The 20,745-nt window shown below is 39.2% G+C and overlaps 1 protein-coding gene and 2 pseudogenes across 2 annotated transcripts; 1 reads left to right on the top strand and 2 right to left on the bottom strand.

The window, feature by feature from the left end:
• The first annotated feature begins 6,166 nt into the window (after positions 1-6,166).
• Positions 6,167-7,190, top strand: LOC143604942 (dehydration-responsive element-binding protein 1E pseudogene; annotated as a pseudogene).
• A 1,564-nt stretch (positions 7,191-8,754) lies between these two features.
• On the bottom strand, positions 8,755-15,208 carry LOC143604943 (uncharacterized; annotated as a pseudogene). The gene is made up of 5 exons (XR_013148395.1): positions 14,991-15,208; positions 12,212-12,475; positions 11,936-12,132; positions 10,289-10,476; positions 8,755-9,445 (listed from the first exon to the last, which is right to left on the bottom strand). The product of XR_013148395.1 is annotated as an uncharacterized LOC143604943 (transcript).
• Positions 15,209-17,635: 2,427 nt separating this feature from the next.
• On the bottom strand, positions 17,636-19,468 carry LOC143604947 (uncharacterized). Its single transcript, XM_077081259.1, has 2 exons — positions 18,828-19,468; positions 17,636-18,184 (listed from the first exon to the last, which is right to left on the bottom strand). The coding sequence occupies exons 1-2, from the start codon at positions 19,269-19,271 to the stop codon at positions 17,903-17,905; spliced, it is 726 nt and encodes a 241-aa protein (XP_076937374.1). The 5' UTR covers positions 19,272-19,468; the 3' UTR covers positions 17,636-17,902.
• Positions 19,469-20,745: the final 1,277 nt, after the last annotated feature.

The raw sequence follows: 20,745 nt of genomic DNA on the forward strand, positions 1-20,745 counted from the left end.
AGTCGCCAGAACATCATTGATGTCCTGTGCTGGGGAGGGTTGAGCCTCCTCCTGGCACTCTTTCTCCCGCGAAGCGGGGACTTCTGCAATAAAGTCGGCCAAGACCTGGCCTTTTATGGCTGGTCTTGGCTTGTACTTTATCGCATATTCCCCCAACTCAATTGCCCATTTGGCTAGACGTCCCGATAACTCGGTTTGCCTAAAACGTTTGCAAGTTTGAAGTTGGTGAGAATGGTGATTGGGTGACCTTGGAAATACCGTCTTAGCCTGCGTGAAGCCTGTACGAGTGCTAAGACCAATTTTTCCAGGGTAGAATACCGGGTTTCTACGTCTGTTAGGACTCGGCTGACATAGTAAATAGGCATCTGGATACCTTTTCGTTCTACTAGCAGGATTGCCCCGGTTGCTCTATCTGTGGCGGAAAGGTATATGATTAATTCCTCCCCCGCTTCTGGTGCTGTGAGCGTTGGGAGTTCGATCAAGCGTGACCGAATTTCCTGAAAAGCTGCTTCCGCTTCTGGTGTCCAGCGGAATGTGAACAGTTTCTCAATGTTGACACGAATGGGAACGACCTATCCGCATGGTTTGACAAAAAGCGGTTAAGTGCGACTAGGCGTCCATTCAGTATCTGAGCTTGCTTGATGGTAGTAGGTGATTCCATTTTGATAATGGCTTCGACCTTTTCAGGGTTCGCTCTGAAGCCATCTTTAGTAACAATGACTCCTAAGAACTTCCCTTCTTCCATCCCAAAAGAACACTTGCTCGGGTTGAGCTTCATGTTTATCTTTCTGAGCGTGTTGAAAGTTTCTTCGATGTCTTTCAACATCGCTTCTGGCTCAGGGCTTTTGATGACCAAATCATCCATGTAGACTTCCAAGTTTCTCCCAATTTGGGCATGAAACTCTTTGTCCATCAGGCGTTGGTATGTGGACCCTGCATTCTTAAGTCCGAATGGCATCATTTGATAACAAAATGTGTCATCGGGCGTCCGAAATGCGGTTTTAACCTGATCATCTACGGCCATGTGGATTTGATGGTACCCCTTATATGCGTCAAGGAAGCATTTAAGGCGAAACGGTGCTAATGAATCCACTTTGAGGTCAATTTCGGGTAACGGGGTAACAATCTTTGGGGCATGCTTTGTTTAAATCTTTGAAATCTATGCACATGCGCCATTGTTTGTTAGCCTTCGGTACCATAACGGGATTTGCAACCCATGTTTGATATCTACAAACGCGTACGATGCCCGCGTCAAGGAGTTCCTTGACTTGGGTTCTACACGCGTTAGCTTGTTCCACCCCCATTACTCTGCGCTTTTGTATGACTGGCGTAAAAGCCGGGTCACACTTGAGCTTATGCTCTGCTTTACTTCGAGGTACACCAGTCATGTCAGCTGGTGTCCATGCGAAGATGTCAGCGTTTTTCTGTAGTAAGCGTTTGAGTAAGGTGCGCGTAGGATCAGTGATTGTTGGGCCAATGGTAACAGCCTGGTCAGGGTATTTGCCATTGAGGGCCCATTTTTCTGGTTCGGTGATGGTTGGTTTAGCCATCTTTGGTTTGGGTTTAGATGAGACAGATGCGATGCATACCTGGGGAATACCGGTGAAAATCGCTACACCCTCAGCTGTTGGCCATCCCATCATGCCGTGGACTGAAGATACCACAGCATTGAATCTTGCCATCCCGTCTATCCCGAAGAGAATGTCGTATGTGTGGTGTGGCTTCTTCATCACGACAAAGTCCATGTCTTCTGTGCGGGAGTGTTTCCCGTTCGTGAGAATGACGGGGAAAGATAGGATACCTAGGGGGGTGTTTGTGCTGCCGTTGAACACTTCCATTGAGGCGTAGACCGTTTCCAGGCGTTCCTTGTCTTTGTCGTCTAGCTTGTCGAAGAACTGCCTGTACATAACCGTTGACGAGGCGCCGTTGTCAGCACGAGTGCGGGAAGTGATGTAGTGCCCCAGCTGGCTTTTGATGACGATAGGGCCTTCTTTGCTGGGTCCTCCTGGCACTCGCGGGAAGCGCACCTCAGCTTCCTTCCACGCGCATGGTTCTGTCGTTCGTCTTTTTCTTCCTCTGATGTTACTATGAACCCATGTGGATGCTGATGTCAACGGGCTTTCGTCCGTTGCCTTTGTACCGGTTATCATTCCTCCCTCCATTCTTGATTGATGCCACAAGGTGTGCAAGTCTTCCATCCTTGACGAATGTTTCAACAATATCCTTCAAGGATGTACACTCCTCAGTGCTGTGACCCTTTGTCCCGTGGAAGTCACAGGATTTGCTCTGATCCGCATTAGGTGGCTGCCGGATTATTGGAGCTTTTGGCCATGGGAGCTTTTCGGTGGCAAATATCTCCGTGACGCTTTTGGTGAGTGGCGTCCACCGGTGTTTTCGGCTTGAAGGGTGCGTGTTATCCCTTCCGCCAACAAGAGGGTGAGAGCTGGATAAGGTGTCAAAGTTTACCCTTGACTGCCAAATACCTAGCTTCCTCTTTTTGTTCTGCCGGGCGGTTCCGAACATTGTTTTCTCTGGTCCTCTGCATGTAGAGGTTTGTGTTCTGGGGAAGATCCCTACCCAGTTGCTTCTCTGTTTCGGCAAAGCGCTTGGCCGCCGTCATGATGGCATCCCATGTGGATGGCATGCCGTCCTTACCCGTCAACGTGCGGATAAGCTCTGGATACTCTGCGCCCTGGATAAAAGCGGCGGCGAACAAGATCTTCGCTTATGGTGCCCAGACTCAGCTTCTTGGAATTGAAGCGAGTGATGAAGTCTAGTAAAGATTCATCTTCCTCTCTCACGCAGTTGAGGATCGTCCACTGCTCTTCAGTATATTTCCTCTGCTGACTGAAGTGTTGGCTGAACTTGTGTTGAAAGTCCGCCCAATCATAGACGTGGTGGACCGGGTAAACGATCAAACCACGCCCTGGCCGCTCCAACCAGCGTCATCTGGAACATATAACACCACGTGGGTTCCGTCCAGTTGCTGACGGTTGCCCCCGCTATGAATCTGTTCAAATGATCGTCTGGGTCGGATATACCATCATAAGTGCCGATGTTGGACATCTGTTTGGCACTTCTCGGGGCGATTGCTTCCGCAATGTCCCTTGCAAACTTGGATGTTCCCGCATTTGCAGCAGTTGGTCTAAAGGTTTTGGAGAAGTCACGTGGGTTTCCCCCCCGCGCTCCTTGGTTTGAAGGTTTCTCCGAAATTCCTTCTCGGTTGGAAGTCCGTTTCCTTACGCTTCCCTTTCGCCCTATGGCGAGGGTTTGCGCCGGTGTCGGATTCCTCCCGATCATCGTCTGAGTATTCGCACTCACTGCTCATGTTGAGCTGTTGTCGAGTGCTTCCGAATTCGTCAGCCTGTTGGAGTGAACGCAAGCGTTCATCCAACTCGGCTTGGAATTCCTTCTGACGTGCTTCGGCCCACGCTTTAACTTGATCGAGTGTTTGGCGGGGGAGCCTCGTCTGTTTCTCCAACTGGGCATCGGTGAATCCCAGTGAAAGATTGTTTACTGCACTTGCCCCGGCTTGGGTAGCCGGGGTAGTGTTCGTAAAATTTGTGTGACCGCCGGTGTTCCCCCCAGTAGCTGGGGTTGTGATTACCGGGGTTTCCTGGTTACTCACTGGCCTTGGGACTGGAGTAACGTTAACCATCTCTTCAGAGGTTTTGAAAAAACTGAGAAAATTAGTTCTAGCTTTTTATGCACGGATGGCGCCAATGAAGAAACACTAAGTGACCCCGGGGCAGATTATGGATAATCTGGGGATTAAGTAATGTTTCCCACGAGGGTTAGGTCCGGCAAAGAAGGATGTTCTTCAGATGACCTGCAAAACAGACACCGTGAGCTCGTCACTGAGAAGGGGGGGTTCCTCCTTGTGACCACCCTCCGGCGTGAGAATCAGACTAGATTGCTCTGAATATGTGTATATTGAGAGAAATAGCTAGTGAAGGTAAGATACAAGATAATAATACCGTTCCAAGGTGTTGGAGTATTTATAGCGAAGGTAGGTTTCCAAGCAGGTACAGCCAGCTGTATAATATTCCTGTTCTACCAACTGTGGGCTACGCACGTGCCATGCCAGTGGTTGGTGGGTAGGCAGCGGCTGATAGTGTGTACTGTTCCTTTTCCGCCGGCTGTGTACTATTCCTTTTCCACCAACTGCAGGCTATGTGCGTGCCACGACAAGGGTTGGTGAGTAGGCAGCAGCTAATAGTGACAAACAGTATTAGAGCGTGCTCCTCCTTGTACTGTTGTCGGTGAGCTGTCACCCTGTGATTGGTTCATGGGCTGCTTTGGTCAGATCTTGTCTATTTTGTCCATACCTTGGCAGGTATAGTACAAAAGATCTTCCAGAAGCGTACGGACTGGCTCATTTGGGCGGGAGTATTCCCGCCTTGCTCATTCCTTCAGGTGGACACTGAATTATTGAGAGTTAGTGCCTTGTGCGTGTAGCCTTGCTATTAGTGCGGGTAGCCTTCCCTGATGGCTTGTATCCGCAGCTGCGGGAACAGGCGGAGTACTTCACCATTGGGAGGCTTTTCCTGCGGGGAACAGCTGACGTACTGCGCGTAAGGTCTTCATCTCTGAGCATGGTGGGTCCTGCGGAACCAGTTGGTCCTTGCGCAGACGTCCCTCTTCAAGGTGAGTCTTGCGGGTCCAACTGGGCTCTGCTGGGACCTATCTCTTCAGCTGGCATTAGAAAATTAGAAAAACTGCATGGTTTTCATCGGAGTGCGTGTTTAATGGGCTGTCAACCCGTGAACTCACTATCCATAGTCTTAAGTTAGTTTTGTACTAAATATCATATAATATTTTATACAAAAAGTTTTAAAATCAGTCAAAGTAATCATATTTAAAAATTAAATTGTTTAAACTAAAAAAATAACTCTTTTCATTTAAGCTTCAAATTTTCTCGTTATCAACTTAAAAAATTTAACAATTTTTAGAGACAGTCCTGATTGGCTGACTTGTAACGATAAAGTATATACATGATATTACTTTATACTAGTTTATACAATATTATACAATTTCATCGTGTGAGGAGACAAGGATGGCATGTAGTTGTCCCCTTATTAAAAAAAGCCGAAACGTAAGTAGCTTCATAAGGCTGAGGGGTGTGTGGGGCTTCAGCGGGGGGCGCGAGAGCCCCTCCGCTCGCGCCCCCAGGCGCGAGCACCACACCACCGAGGCGCGAGAGGGGGCGCGAGAGGGGCGCGAGCACGGAATTCAAAGCAGGCGCAAGCCCCTTAGCGGCTGAGGATGGGCGTAAAGATGCATGGGAATGTGTGATCTAGCCGTTGGACATTTAAAATGAGCCGTTGGGCTCTTATTTAACCAATAAGGATTCTGACTTTTCCGGTGACGTGTCTGCCGGACTTCAGTTCTTCCATCGGAACAGCAACTGTGTCTTTAGTAGCCGAATAAGAATTTGTTTTCGAGGATGGAGAAGATTTCTGAGGTGAGTTTGTCCATGTGAGAGTTGGAATCGATGAATGTAGGAGTTGCCATTAATGAGTATGAGAATTGGGATGAGTGAAGATGAAGATGAAGAAGAAGGTGGTGAATGGGTGGTTATAGAGAGTGGTACGGAGATGAGGTGGTCGTGCGTGTGTGTAAGGAAGGAAACGACAAAAGAGGGCCGTTGACGATTATTATTATTATTTAATATTATTATTAGATTAAATTTGTAAAATAATAAAAAAAAAATCCGCTGGAGCCCCTGCTCGCGCCCCTCCACACCAGGGCCAGGGGCTCCAACGGGGGCTCCAACACCCATCTTATCCAGTTTCTCTCTCTGCCACACGTCACAATATTATTGGCTGGAGCCCCCACTCGCGCCCCCATTAGAGCCCCCCACACCCCTTAGCCTAAGTAACTTTCAAAAGACACAAAACTAACACGTGTTCCACCCCATACAACAACATAGGACCCAGTTAGATAACAGCTGTACATTAAAACCTTATCCACTTTTGGACTCACAACTATGCCACTTTTCACTTACTCCCTACCTTCCCTTTTCTGTGTGCTACTTTTCACTTATTACAATAACTTCTCCGTGTCTTAACCGTATACCCCACCCCCCTTAGACACACATGTTCTTTATTTACATGTATATATCTAACCATAACTATATATGTTATATATGTGAATATGTTGATACACTTGTGTCAGTTATAACTTACTCAACTTTTAACAAAGATTCAGTCAACAACAGTTTTTGAGGTTACTTTGACTTGCTTAGCCACTTTCATATTATTTTCATATGGAGATGAATAATATGAATAATAATAATAATAATAATAATAATGGTTATAATGATTACTATGACCAATTTGAATATGGGTCTGGTAGCTGTTACGCTGATGTGGATGAGAGAGAATTTTTTGGGGGCGGCGACATCAGAAACGTCAGAGGAGGCGGTTATGTTGGCGTCGAGCCACCCGAAGAAGCGAGCGGGGCGGAAGAAGTTTCAAGAGACGCGGCATCCGGTGTACCGTGGCGTGAGGCAGCGGAGCTCCGGGAAGTGGGTTTGCGAAGTGCGAGAGCCGTATAAGCAGTCGCGGATATGGCTAGGGACGTTCCCGACCGCGGAAATGGCGGCCCGAGCACATGACGTGGGCCGCGTTGGCGTTTCGGGGGCGGTCCGCGTGTTTGAATTTTGCGGACTCGTGTTGGCGGCTCCCGGTTCCGGCCTCGTTGGACCCGAAAGATATTCGGAAGGCGGCCGTGGAGGCGGCCGAGGGGTTCCGGGAAGGCGAAGATGGGAGCGGTGGTGTTTCGGGGATACCCGCTGTGGATTTTGGAGGGAATGTGGGGTTTGTGGATGAAGAGGAAGAGTTTGGGATGCCTGGATTGTTGGTTAATATGGCGGAGGGGTTAATGGTGCCACCACCACCGGCGTATGGTGGTGATGACGTGGAGTATGGTGGTGACATGTCATTATGGAGCTATTGATTTTTTATTTTTGAAATATTATTATGTATATTGTTAATATTAAATTTTTTGTAAAAGTGTGTGGATTGAGGTGGAGAATGAAAATATGATTGTTTTTAAGATAATATATTTGGTTGTTAGAATTAAAAAACGGTTATACACGTGACACTTTTTAAAACGTAGAGGTTATAGTTGATTAGTTAATATGTTATTTTCAAAAGAGGACGGTGGTGCTTTTGTAAACGTTCCAGAAAGAAATTGAAAAGCATACTTCAACAAAATATCTTATTATACTTTATTAGTGTTCATATGCTGCTTTAATATTCATTTATGTTGCTAGGATTTCAATAGTTTATCGTTAGCTTGACGTTTGAGGATGACATTAACTTGTTTTAGGATGAAATCGACTAGAATTCCCTGATTTGTCTGTGCGTGGAGAGCTCATTAGCGACCCTTGTTAATGACATCAAGATTTTGTGTTGAAGCGGAAGTCAAACTTGCGACCTTAGGGTCACAGGGCTCTTAATTCTTATTCACACCATATAGTGCAATAAAGATTTTCGTGTTAAATGTTTTTCATGTTAAATATTTTATAGTTATTTTTATTATTTTATTAGTGAGAAACATAATTTCATAATTTTGTAAAGATTTTTATCTTAAATGTTTCTCGTGTTAAATGTTGTTATGTGATCATTGACAAGTGACAACCATATGACAACAAGATTTTTGAGCTAAAATCGAATTCAACCCATCAGAGGTAAGAGCATCGCATTTGTAATGCAATGGTCATCAATTCGACCCATATATATATAGGAGCGTGAAAAGAATCACCTTGATACTAGATCGAGTCTGGGACCTTATTTGAAATGGGAAGATCTAGGATAGACAGTCAACCTTCTAGAGTGAGTGATGGGCAATTGTGCATGGACCAAGTGAGTAGGGATGCTTCTATAAAGATTTTTGTGTTAATTCTCGTGTTAAATGTGTTCATATAACCTTATTTATAGTTAAGAGGCCTTTTATCATACATAAGACCATAATTTTAACAATTATTATTGGCAAATACGGTTTTTCATATCAATTATTAGCCGACAACTTCTTTGTTTTGTGACATCTAGTGTGTATCTATACTAAAAACATGTCAGTTATTTAAAGTGAAAAAGAAAAACATGGTTCACACGGTTTAACTATAATATTTATATATTAAATAATAAAAGTCTAAAAAAAAGCAATAAAAAAATTATTTTGTTGTATAAAAAGTTGGAAAATTCTCAAAACGTGTCACCTTACCATAAGAAAAGCTTTTCAAAAATTAACATGTGATCTTATGAATTTATAATTATTTAATATGTAACTTTGAGAGAATTTATTAATAAGTAATCTCAAAAATAATTTTTTTATGATTAAAACAGATGAATTTGAAATAGAATTTCATAAGTGCAAGACCGTATTTGTTTGAAGCTTTGGAGCACAAATAAATATTTTGAAATTAGTCTATGAACGTTAGAACCCGTAGCGGCACAAATTCAAACGCCTACCTCGAGCCAATAACAATACGAATCAAGCCAGACATACTCAATACTTTCAAGCTCGCCAGAAACAGAACTCGTCTCCAGACACAACCAGCTCGTGGTTTGACAGATTTTCATAGTCTTGATAATTTTGTTTTAACTTTTATGAATGCCTCAAATGATAAGCTAACAGCAATATAATTTTGTTAACTTTTATACGAGCCAGTCATATCAAGTCCTAACAGTCACTGAAACGTGACTCGAATATTTACACGAGCTCGAGTTTTTAACGAGCTTATTTCTTGAATCTTTTATTAACTTCATCTTCTTCACACTAGTTTACAATCATGGCAATAAGAAAAATGAAATACAAAAATTCCCAATTTCTCAATTGAACCAAGATAACTTGTTAATAAGCACAACAGCATGAAATAAATTATTATCCAAACCGAATACAAGCGCATACAAAAGCTCCATAACAAACAAGCAAAAGGAATCCCACACTAAGCGGTACACATACCGACTTCTAAATCGGTAAAAACCAACGGCCCGGAGCTTTCAAAAAAAAAAAAAAAAACCCCACATCGACACAAGTTTTTGATACAAAAAACTCGCAATAACCAGTATGCAAGCAAAAAGGCAATAACAAATTAGCAGTGTTGTACCTTAATCAACAAACATGTTGGACAATGGGACAATGTTGTTGTCCTACTTTGTTTTTTTGAGGAGTATTGTTGTCCTGTATCTACTGTCATCATGAATGAAACCCCACCAAATGTATGATATAGGAATTGCAATGGCATGTGAAACAGCATGAGCATCCAAACACCCCCAAAAGGGTGGGAGGTCATATATTTGAAAGAAAATAATCAAACATTCTCCAACTGCCACCAACCGAATCTTCCAACGAGATGGGTGGTTAGAGACACCGGACCAAACTACCCACACGAGTAGTTGTGCTACCGCCAATATAAGACAAACCTTCATATTTAAACCTGAAATAAGTTTAAGATTAGGTTTCATATGTTTAAACAGTTTGTATACGAGCCTAGCCCGAGCTAAGGTTGGATCGGCTCATGGATCGCTCAATAACTTGCTCGTTAGCTCGCTCGATTGGCTAGTTTAAATAAAATCCAAATTTTAATACATGTAACAGCAACTATAATAACATATAAAATATTGAAAAACAAACAAAAGTAATACATATAAAATTCTGAATCTGCTTCTCGGTCTTTAAAAAAGAGTAAATTGAATGAATGGTCCTTATGGTATGTTCATATTTTATTTTCGGTCCCTAAGTATGGGAAAGTACACTACAAGTCCAAACTTATAATAAACGTAACACAAATGGTCTATGGCATGGAATGAACAGTTAGCCTTTTCATTTAAGTGGTTTGAAATGACTAAAATGCCCCTTAATATTAAAATTCAATAAAAATATAAAATTAAAAACAAAATAAAAGTTATGTTATAAAAAAAGAGGACCATTCGTGTAAATTACTCTTAAACAATTTTAGAAAATAACATAAATAATACATATATAGTTATAAACTCTCTAGTTTATACATTTTGTATGATGTGTATGTTAAAAAATCACTTTTTTGTTTTTTATATATCAATATGCGTAAAAAAAAATCAAAATGAATGAACTGGCTAAACGAGCCACGCGCTGGCTCGAGCTTTTACGAGCCAAGCTGGAACACGGCATTTCAGCTTATTAAAATAAACGAGCTCAGCCGGTTTTTTAAGTTTGAGCTCGCGCCACTCGTTTACAGCCCTATCTGGGTGATGTTTGGTTTGCAAGATGATAACCAAATATGTTCAAAACAGTATCTTACCATGGTCGAAATTATAGCAGTTTAAATACAAGATATGGGTTGTTACAAAGGCGATTAATGGGGCAGAAACCATCACACGAGCAGCTTCACTTCTAATATTTAAAGCTCTTAGTATAGCTACTATAAGAGAAAACCCGAGTAAGGCAGCAGCAGATGAATAGTTTAACTTTTCCGTCATTTCCACATCCCTGAAAAATATTAAGTTATTAACCGGTTGCATCCAGCATGAAAGGATGTAAACATTTGCTTATTTATTAAAAGGCTGCTTCTTATTTTTGTATAACTAAATGATTAGTAAGTAGCACTAATCACTTTTTGTGGAAGTAATTAATAAAAAAGGTTGGTCTTTAATTATGTGACACGCAAAAGTAAGTTTTAGGTACAACTTGTAAAACTGCTTATTGTTCAGAAACATACACTGTATCACACTATCTAATGATATAAAAGAAAATTGCCAAGAAATGTAACCAAAGATCTTAAATATGACAATGTGGTGCATATGAAATTTCTTCTTTTATCGAAAGAACTAAAAGTTCAATTTTTAAAATTGGGTGTGAAAGTTGGTTTTTTATTTAGCCCTGCTTGCGGTGCGCACATATGATGTATATATGTGTGAACCCTCGGGTGGGCAAAAGTGAAATTGCACTAATTTTGACGTTATTTTACTAATCTCGTGAAAATAACGTTAAAAGTGACGGACGGTTAATCAGGCATCATGTGGGTGGCGTTGATAGCCGAAAGACAAGGGTACATGCACCGATCAGCCGGTGTCCCGATGATTGAGTGCTATGTGCCTTATGTCCAAGGCTTGATGCAAAACTACTATCGAGCCGGGGGTCTCACCGGAAGCAGACTCTCTATCCCTATGGGGTAGAGGTAAGGCTGTCTACATCTTACCCTCCTCAGACCCTACCATAGCTTTGCTATTGGTGGGATATACTGAGTACGATGATGATGATGTTTTCTATTTAAAAAAAAAAACTGATATTGCCTAAAAGATAACCAGTCTGGTTCCCTATCTTTGTCAAAAAGATAAACCTTCACTCCTAACTTTGTCAAAAATTTTATAATAAGTTTTTAACTCCTAACTTTGTCAAAAATTTTATAATAAGTTTTTAACTCCTAACTATGTCAAAAACTGAATTGTCACGTCTAAGTGCCTAACTTTGTCAAAAACTGAACTTTCACTAATAAAATGGAATTTTCACTCTAAACTTTGTCAAAAACTGAATTCTCACCCTTAAGTCCTGACTCAGTCAAAAACTGAATTTTCATACCTAACTTTGTCAAAAACTGGATTTTCAATTAAAATTGAATTTCCACTCCTAACTATGTGAAAAACTAATTTTTCACCCCCCAAAAAGAGTTTTTACTCTTAACTATGTCAAAAGTTGAATGTTCACTCCTAACATTGTCAAAAACTTAACTTTCACTCCCGCTTCTGTCAAAAATATAACTTTTACTCTTTTCTGACAGTAAATTTTGTGTACATTCACCAATTTTGGGATCCTTGTTTGTAAAAATTGAAAATCAAGTTCTAACACCCTTCAATATCTATCCCACAACTGATGAACAAGTTCCTTTTTTATTTGTGTGTGTGTGTGTGTTGGGGGGGGGGGGGGTGTTGAAGAGAGGATTGCCAGTTACCTGCTGTGATAAACAGCACTCCAAAATAAGAAGTTCATTGATAACGTCCCATATACATGCCACAGCCCAGTGTATTCGTAATATGTCTGTCTAGTTGGGCTTAAAGGCAACTTGTAGTTCACAAGGATGAAAAACGAAACCCACCCATGAAACTGCACAGCAAGATTAAGTGCAGAGAGTGCTACAGCCACAGGTTCCTGCATACACCAATAATACTTCTCAAAAATAAACATATAGTATTCGAAAATCAACATAAAGCACAACAATTTGTAACACCTCGATCCCAAACGCGCGTTTGAGTGGCCATTTTCCATGATATTTGACAGGTTTGTCCCGGCTTTCTCTCTTTTTTCCTCTCTAACAAGCATACATTCATATCTGCAGCCACTAAGACACTCCCATTTTTTCCATTTTAAATAAAGCGGTTCTTGTAGGTACCACGGGTCACCAACAGATTGTCCCTCAGATGTCACATTATTGCAGTGTTGGAAGCATATATCCCCGGCACATCCAGTCTTCTCACATTGCGCAACACAATCTCTATTAAACCAGAAAGTTCAAGTGAAGAAAATATTAGTAATTTACGAAGCTAACCAAGTAATGTTACCTTACTATATGTGTTCACATCATGAGTGCAGCTTCTTTGGAAGTCTGAAGAATCTACAGAAAGTCAAGTAATGAAAAGAGACTGGTTGACTAACATTTCAGATAACTTTACCTTATTTGTCTGTTTCACATTATCTTTATAGCTTCCCTTTTCTTATTCTGATTAGTGATTTCATAATAATTAAGGATATTATTTGCATCACAATTCACAACCATGGAGGATTGTCTCTTTGTGCAACCAAAAAACCACAAATGACCACAAACAGCAAGACAAATTCACAAAAGAATTTCATAAATCTTAACTTCAAACAACTAAAGCATGACTACATGCGTTTTGACTTTTTGAGTTCTGCATACTAGGTAATTTCACACAATTCTAATTCAAAGCTTAACATACACATGAATCTGGCAGTTGCCTTTTGTCCTGCCTATGACATTTCATATGGTCTAGATTTATCATCACCATGTCGTCATGTCAAATCTTCAATAGCAGCTCAATCGGCCAAAATATTTCTAGAATAACTGGCAATTGCAACATGTGAAATACCAGTAGTGTCTTCGTATTGATTTAACATTATACACTTTCTACCTCAATAAACTTAACATCTGATTTTCATAATCATTAGAGATATTAATAACAGGATGTTGATGCTTGTGTGAGTTTTTCGCATCTCAATTCTCAAATGTAAAAATTGTGGCACTATGCAACACAAAAACCACAAAAAATAAGACAAATACACAAAAGAATTTCAAAAAAATAAATAAATCTTAACTTCAAACAGCTACACGTGTTTTGAATTCTATTTACCAGTTGATTTCAATCATTTATAATCCATAGCTTAATAGCCTATCATTTCTATGCTTCATGAACCATAGAATTTGCACATGCATTCTAGCATAACTTATGGTCTAGGTTTATCATCACCATGTGGTCATGTCAAATCTTTAATAATAGGACCCCCATTGACCTTTTCATAGCTACAAAAATATTTCTAGAATACCTAACACCTTGCAAAAGTATTGCTAAAATTATACACTTAACCTCAATAAACCTAAAATCTACACAAAAATGAGATCGGCTGAAGTACAAAAGTTAGAGTTTAAAAACACATAAAAAATTAAAAAAATATAAAATATAAAATAAAATAAACTAAAGAATGAAAGTATATAAAAGCGAACTTAAACGGAGGTAAACGAACACATTATCAAATGTTCACAAACACAATTGAACAAACATAGCCTCTTTTCGTGTTCGTTCATTTAGTTAATCAAACAAAAATCTTATTCATAAAGGAACTTCCTAAGAATACCTAACAGTTGCTAAATATTCCTAAAATTATACACTTAACCTCAGTAAACTTAGAATCTACATAAAAATGATGTTCGGCTGAAGTACAACAGAGTTTAAAAAGTAAACATAAACACACACATATCGAATGTTCACAGACATATCTGAACGAGCATAGCCTCTGTTCGTGTTCGTTCATTTAGTTAATCGAACGAAATTTCTTATTCACGTTCCTTAATTTATCAAACGAGCATAAATGAACTTCTTGCGAGACACATCACTAACAGTTCGTCAAACATCCGGTCCATTTACAGCCGTAAGAACACCTAAATATTTCTAAAACTATACACTTATACCTAAACAGCCTTAAAATCTACATAATACTGAGATCGCCTGAAGTACAAAAATTAAGAGTTTAAAACGCAAATAAAAAAAATTAACAATGAAAGTAAACCCTCGGGTGGGCAAAAGTGAAATTGCACTAATTTTGACATTATTTTACTAATCTCGTGAAAATAACGTTAAAAGTGGCGGAAGGTTAATCAGGCATCATGTGGTGGTGTTGATAGCCGAAAGACAAGGGTACATGCACCAATCGGCGGTGTCCCAATGGTTGAGTGTTATGTGCCTTATGTCCAAGGCTTGATGCAATCACCGGAAGCAGCCTCTTTATTCCTAGGGGGTAGAGGTAAGGCTGTCTACATCTTACCCTCCTCAGACCCTACCATAGCTTTGCTATTGGTGGGATATACCGAGTACGATGATGATGATGATGATGATGATGATGATGATGATGATGATGATGATGATGATTAACAATGAAAGTAAACACAAACGAACACATTATCGAATGTTCACGAACACAACTGAACGAGCATAGCCTCGTTCATGTCCATCCGTCTAGTTAACCAAACAAAATTTCTTATTCATATGTCCGTGTTCGTTCATTTAGTTAATCGAACATTTATCAAACGAACTTCCTGCAAGACACATCACTAAAGCATTCGGTTCATTTACAGCCCTAACAGTTTCTAAATACTTCCAAAACTACACACTAACACCTCAATCGGCTGAATCACTAAAGCTAGGGTTTAAATCTAATGAAATAACCTACAACATATACAAATAACGTGAAATTAATGAGAAGTCAGTAAAACTTACATATAAATCGGATCATGACCGCCATCAGTGGCACTAACACCAGCAGCAACAAGCCACAATAACAGCAATATCGCCATCGGATGAATTACAGAGCAACGGAGAAGATGAGAAAGTAGCGGATGACGTAATCAATGATTAATAATAATAATAACTGATTGGATTGGATTGATTTGAATAACAGTTGGTGTGTGGAGAAGATTATTGATTCGATTGATTGATGAATGAATGAATTGAAGAAATAATAATAATGAAAATAAGAGGGACACGTGGCGGTGAGTTATCTGTCAGCGCGTGATAAGTTTGTTTGGTTGGTTTACAATTGCTTGCTTGTGATTGTGAGTTGTGTGACTTGTGAGTTGTGACACCAATAGTTTAATAATAATTATAAGTCAGATTTCGATATTGTCAATCTTTTTTGTAGTCTAATTTTTTCATTTAAAAGACAAACAAGGCATAATATAGTTTTTAATTATATTTTCTTGAATGACAGAGAATCCTACGTGTAAATCGGGGCTATATTCAAGGTGGATTCATCGATCGCTGTGAGACCATACCCTTCTTGATGCGTGGGAACCGGATTAAATTTGTAAACCTTCGCGCCATGTTAGGTTCGAACTCGAGATAAAACTTTGATTCGTCTTTTCACCCGGATGTCCGTGGAAATAACCCAAGTGGGAACTGAACATGTATTGTATCTCCATGGTGATAGGCAAGCCAACCAACCACGGGACCAAAATCACAAGAGTTTTTAGTTATATGATCAAAAAATATAATATTAAAAGTATTTTTTACTCTCATTTATCTTCAAATTAAAAATTACATTATACCTTAAAATTATTATATTTTTTATTGTTTTTAATTAAATAATATTTTTATAACTTTATTATCATTTCTCTTTTTTTTTTCATCTACAACCACTTTCAAAATATATTAATAAATTATATGGCGTGAACAATAAGTTTCAAATATACAGGAAAATCACTACATTTCTCTCTCATTCATTCATAACACCCTAAACCACTTTCCACACTATAAAAACTTCACTCACATTTTTTATGAATTTTTTGATGGATTGAAAGTGAATGTTTTTATAGACTTTTTTGTTTTCTTTCATATTTATTTTTTATTTATGGGTTTAATGTTTTAATTTTAGTGTTTAAAAGTGTTTTATTGTTATACATAAGGATAAACAAATAGTACCCGGGTAATGCCAGTGTTAACTTTTTTGAGGTTTGGAGATCGGTACAGTATGATTTGGTACTGTATTTAACCAAATTTTTACCTTCAATGGGTATGTTCAAAACATTTTCGGTACCGGTATTTGTATCCATTTTTAGTGATTTGTGGTATAGATATGCTCAATACTAGCACCGAGCTTATTATGCAACTCAAATTTTCACTTCCTATCCAATGTCAGTTGAGCTAAAGCTCTTGGACGTTTATTATATCATTTTAGTTGGTGTTATTTATCATCTTTAGTTCTTTACCTAGGATTTGATAATCTTTAACATTATATATTTTGTTTATGTTTACACCTTAATCATGTGGTTTTAGTCTTTTTCTTGACAATTCTTTTAAATCTTATTCTATAGTATTGGGCCATCAAAATATTTGCATGATTAAACCTGTGTAAGGGTAAACTTTACAGGTAAAAACTTACACTCAACTAAGAATATGACCATCCACATCTAGACATAAACAAAGCAAATATATTTCATGTGTACCTTGAATCATGATTGGTATAGGACCATTGATGGTTGTGCATAAATGCATATAATGTGATGTCACTTTCGTTGTTGCAGCCCATATCTTTATAGATCACATCACATCACATCACATCACGGTGCTTATCGTTCCACTAGTTTACTTCTTAATATTTATTTTCTTCTTTTACCGATAGATAAGTCCTGTAAAATGCTTTGTGTCCTATAAGTTTAGAGTTCAGAGTGGCGGGCCTTAGTCATTTATATTGAATTTCACGCATATGTTCATCTTGGCATAATCGTCATAGCATTACAACACTAATATAAACGGTAGATGCTACATTAGCATCTCACAAAACACAATTAATAACTCCTTCAACCAACATGAATCATATTAGGTTGGCTTGTATTTAATTTAAAATAAAAACTAAAAAAACATAGAATATTTGGTATATAGCTAGCTTTTACAAACAATATCTTACGCATTCATGATTATTTAACTTTTTTTTTTCTTGCGCTCGTGTCGGTTATTAAACCCCGTACATTCACCATAGAAAATTTTCTATGATTCTTTACAAGAAACTAGAGAGTTTTAGTCGATTGTTCGACACGATAAATTTATATGCCATCACAACTTAATACAATAAAACACGATAAGCTTTTTGTACAGCTTTGATTGTAATTACTCAGGTAGCATTTAAACCAATTATACACCAAGCTTTTTTATCATAGTTTATTAGTTCATACTCCATAGTCCATCCTTCATAGATTCATAAACTTTTGTGGGCTAGTTGGGCTTTTTGTAGAAAAAATTGTCAAGCCTATCAGACAAAAAGAGCTAGGCTTCAACCCAGAATATTAACACAAGTTCAATTGATGGGCTGTTCGATCTATAGTATTAACTATTAAGAATTTAGATTTAGGTAAGAAACTTAGAATTAAATTAGCCCAAGTAGTTTATATACCTTAAATTTTAAGCCCAAATATGCAGAATATTTCTATTAGCAACACACTCGACGGGTATTGAGCTGAGTATAAAACGCAATATCACAATCATGTACAAGACTGGGGTTTACAATTCCGGTCCCATTCTCATCCCTAATCTTGAACAATATACAACCTTAAGGAAAAACAAAGGAACATTGTTTCGTAATCTTAACTAGTGTATTATGAACAATGATAATAATTACAAATTGGTCATGACTTTACTTAAAGTTCTTCATCTTTAGAGAAAGTAATTGTGGCATTTAAGATTGCAAGACATTCAGTTGGAAGATCAAGGAAAGAATTCATCAAAAAATCATCAATGGGTTCGACAGTTGCGACTCCAACTAACTTGCACCTTCCTTGTTCATCAAGTCTCTCTCCACTCCCACTCCGAATGCTTCCTTTCGATTCTTCGGATGTTAATAATGTTTCCACCAACAATGGTGGAGCTTTGTAGATGCTCCCCATTGAAAACCAGAATTTGGCCTTGAATTTAAGATCCACCTATGTTAACAACAAATGTTCTTGTAAATAACCTAACCAACAATTATCTCCTTAATCAATCAATTCATGTTTGGTCTTATTATTTGATAATTTGCAAGTAAGTTATCTCACACTCGTTTCGTCTATTTGTTGATTTTCCGCCCTCTTTTCATTTAGCCTAGGCTATTTATGAAAATCTAGGCTATTTTTGGAAAAAGTTGTTCAAAATAGACTATTTTGTGAATTTTCCCTTCCATATATAGTTCGGTTTAAGGCAATAACAAAACCGAACTAACCCTCCCCGCCCTAGTTTATTCCTTTAATATTTAAACTTAATTAAACTTATAAAATCTTAATGAAATGTAAAATGCTTCATATTTTGTTTTAAGTTAGATACGATATTATAATGTTTTTAAACCAGCACAATCGGTCCAACTAGTATACCAAAAGACGATATATATTTTCAAAGTTTATATTATTTATGACACATTGACACCATCGAGTTTTTTTTAAATGGGTACAAGTGTACAACTAGTATGACTTAGGGCTTGACAAGCCCGAGCCAGTGTGGGCCCGAGCTTAAAGTTAAATGAGCCAGCTCATTTCAAATTAACCCGTTCAACTAACACCAAATACAATGGTTATATATCGAAACAAACTCTACCTTCCCGGATTCTAGATTGATGATCCCTCTAAATATCTCGGGAACAATCGCAATCTTCAAAAACGGCGGCAATGGCAAGCCGAGGAACTTCGTTGTCGTGGTCGTTAACGGTGGAATATAAAGTGTTTTAACATCAAAGTCAACGGAAGTCTCACCATTAAAGTCAACTCCCACCATCTTCTTACCAACCCCGTTACCCTCACCACCTTGAGCATTATATTCAAAATCAGGATATCTTGATATACCAAGTTTGCGTGCTCCCAATGTGTTGAACTCAACGTTGTATGTGTCTGGTTTTATAGTTGAAATGGTGGTGGATTGTTGGTCTTGATTGTACGAGGATGTTGGAACTAATGTTTTTGTTTGGAATATGGGATGTTTTGGTTTGGTTATGGGGATTTTGAAGAGGATTTGAGGGTGTGAAGAGTGAACTTGGTAACCCATTTTGGAAGTTGTGTAGGAATGAAACTATGAAAGGAGAGATGATGTGTTTTTGGGATATTTTATTAACTTGTGGTTGTGATGGTGTTTGGTTTTATTATTATTTTTAGCCTTAAAAAATGAACCTTATCGTAAACATGGTAGAAGACTGGACTTTGGAGGTACGGGCCGGCCCAAGTATAACATAGACACAAGTCATGACTGTTGGACAGTTGGTAACTTGATATAGGTGCGCAAATTGGTTTTTTCTTTCTTCAAGGAATCGGTTCCGGGTATGGTTGGGTGTGAACTGTTTTGGTGGGCCTTTAACAGGTTTTGGCAGGGTAGAGGTGAAAATGATTCCGGGTATGGTTTTTCAAATAAATTGAAACCTTGTTCGTACATGCAGGTCATGTCCAAAACCAAGTTTTTTTTCCTCATTTCTAACTATTGGTATAGATGTGAATCCTGAATTTATGTCATTATATAAGATTAAGTTATTTATTATACTAGTTTATAATATCATAAATTCTCACCATCTAGAGTTAACTTGATTATTAGACTAATGTTTTATCTAATATCGCTATAATTGGGAACTCGAGTCTGAGATGAGAAAGAAATACCCCACTTGTTCTTGTAAACAATCTCGAGGACGAGATTTATTTCAAGGTGGGGAGGATGTAACATCACGTAAATTTCGGGCCAAAAATGTCAATTTCCAAAGTCAATGGACCAATTCTGCCAATTTTTAACCTACAAGGACTAAAAGTGTAAATTCTGATTTCCTGACCTATCGCGGTACGCGATGGGCCAGAGGAGACACCCATCGCGTACCGCGATAGGGTGGTCTGACACGCGTGACACGTTTGCCACGTGGCACACGGTGGTAACACCTGCCGCCACGTGTCACCACGTGGCAACACGTCCGCCACGTGTCGCCACGTGGCTCGGCGCCTGCCACGTGTTGACACGTCGCAGGTCTAGGGGATGACTGTGCAGGCCTACGTCGCGGTACGCGACGGGCTAGCTAGGGGACCCATCGCATACCGCGATGGGGTTCGATTTCAGCCCTACAAATAGCATCCTCCGGATCTTCATAATCTCACACCAATTTTCACACATTTACTCTCTCACTACTCTCTCTCTCTACACCTCGTAAAGCGTGCCCTCGATCCGACTTGAAAACCGTGTTCCGCTACCTCGTTTTCAGTGCCCTATACCTCGATAAATGTGCCACTTCCTGACGACGTTCCATATAAAGAGGAGGTGCTGCTCAGACGTCCCGACGAATACCTTGAAGTATGTGCCAAGAAGTGTTGATGTCTCGATTTGCGTACCGAAGAGAAGTATTGATCAAGAGAAGGTGAAAAAGATCAAGTAGAATCGAAGTGCTGCCCGAGTGTTGAGGGTATTTCTAAGCCGAGCAAGGTAGGCATAATGCCCGACCAAAATTATAATAAAATATTATAACGGCTTAATACCCAAGTCAAAGTTGTTC

The sequence above is a fragment of the Bidens hawaiensis genome, unplaced genomic scaffold (assembly GCF_021521415.1).
Source record: "Bidens hawaiensis isolate Kalapana, Puna unplaced genomic scaffold, B.hawaiensis_p1.1 tig00067384_1, whole genome shotgun sequence".
Classification (NCBI taxonomy): domain Eukaryota; kingdom Viridiplantae; phylum Streptophyta; class Magnoliopsida; order Asterales; family Asteraceae; genus Bidens; species Bidens hawaiensis.

What these genes read in the sequence shown, in the direction of transcription:
- LOC143604947 (XM_077081259.1), bottom strand. Translation starts at nt 19,271, where the DNA reads ATGGGTTACCAAGTTCACTCTTCACACCCTCAAATCCTCTTCAAAATC. An exon ending in TCAATCTAGAATCCGGGAAG is followed by an intron (nt 18,185 to 18,827) that starts GTAGAGTTTGTT and finishes TTGTTAACATAG; the next exon opens with GTGGATCTTAAATTCAAGGC.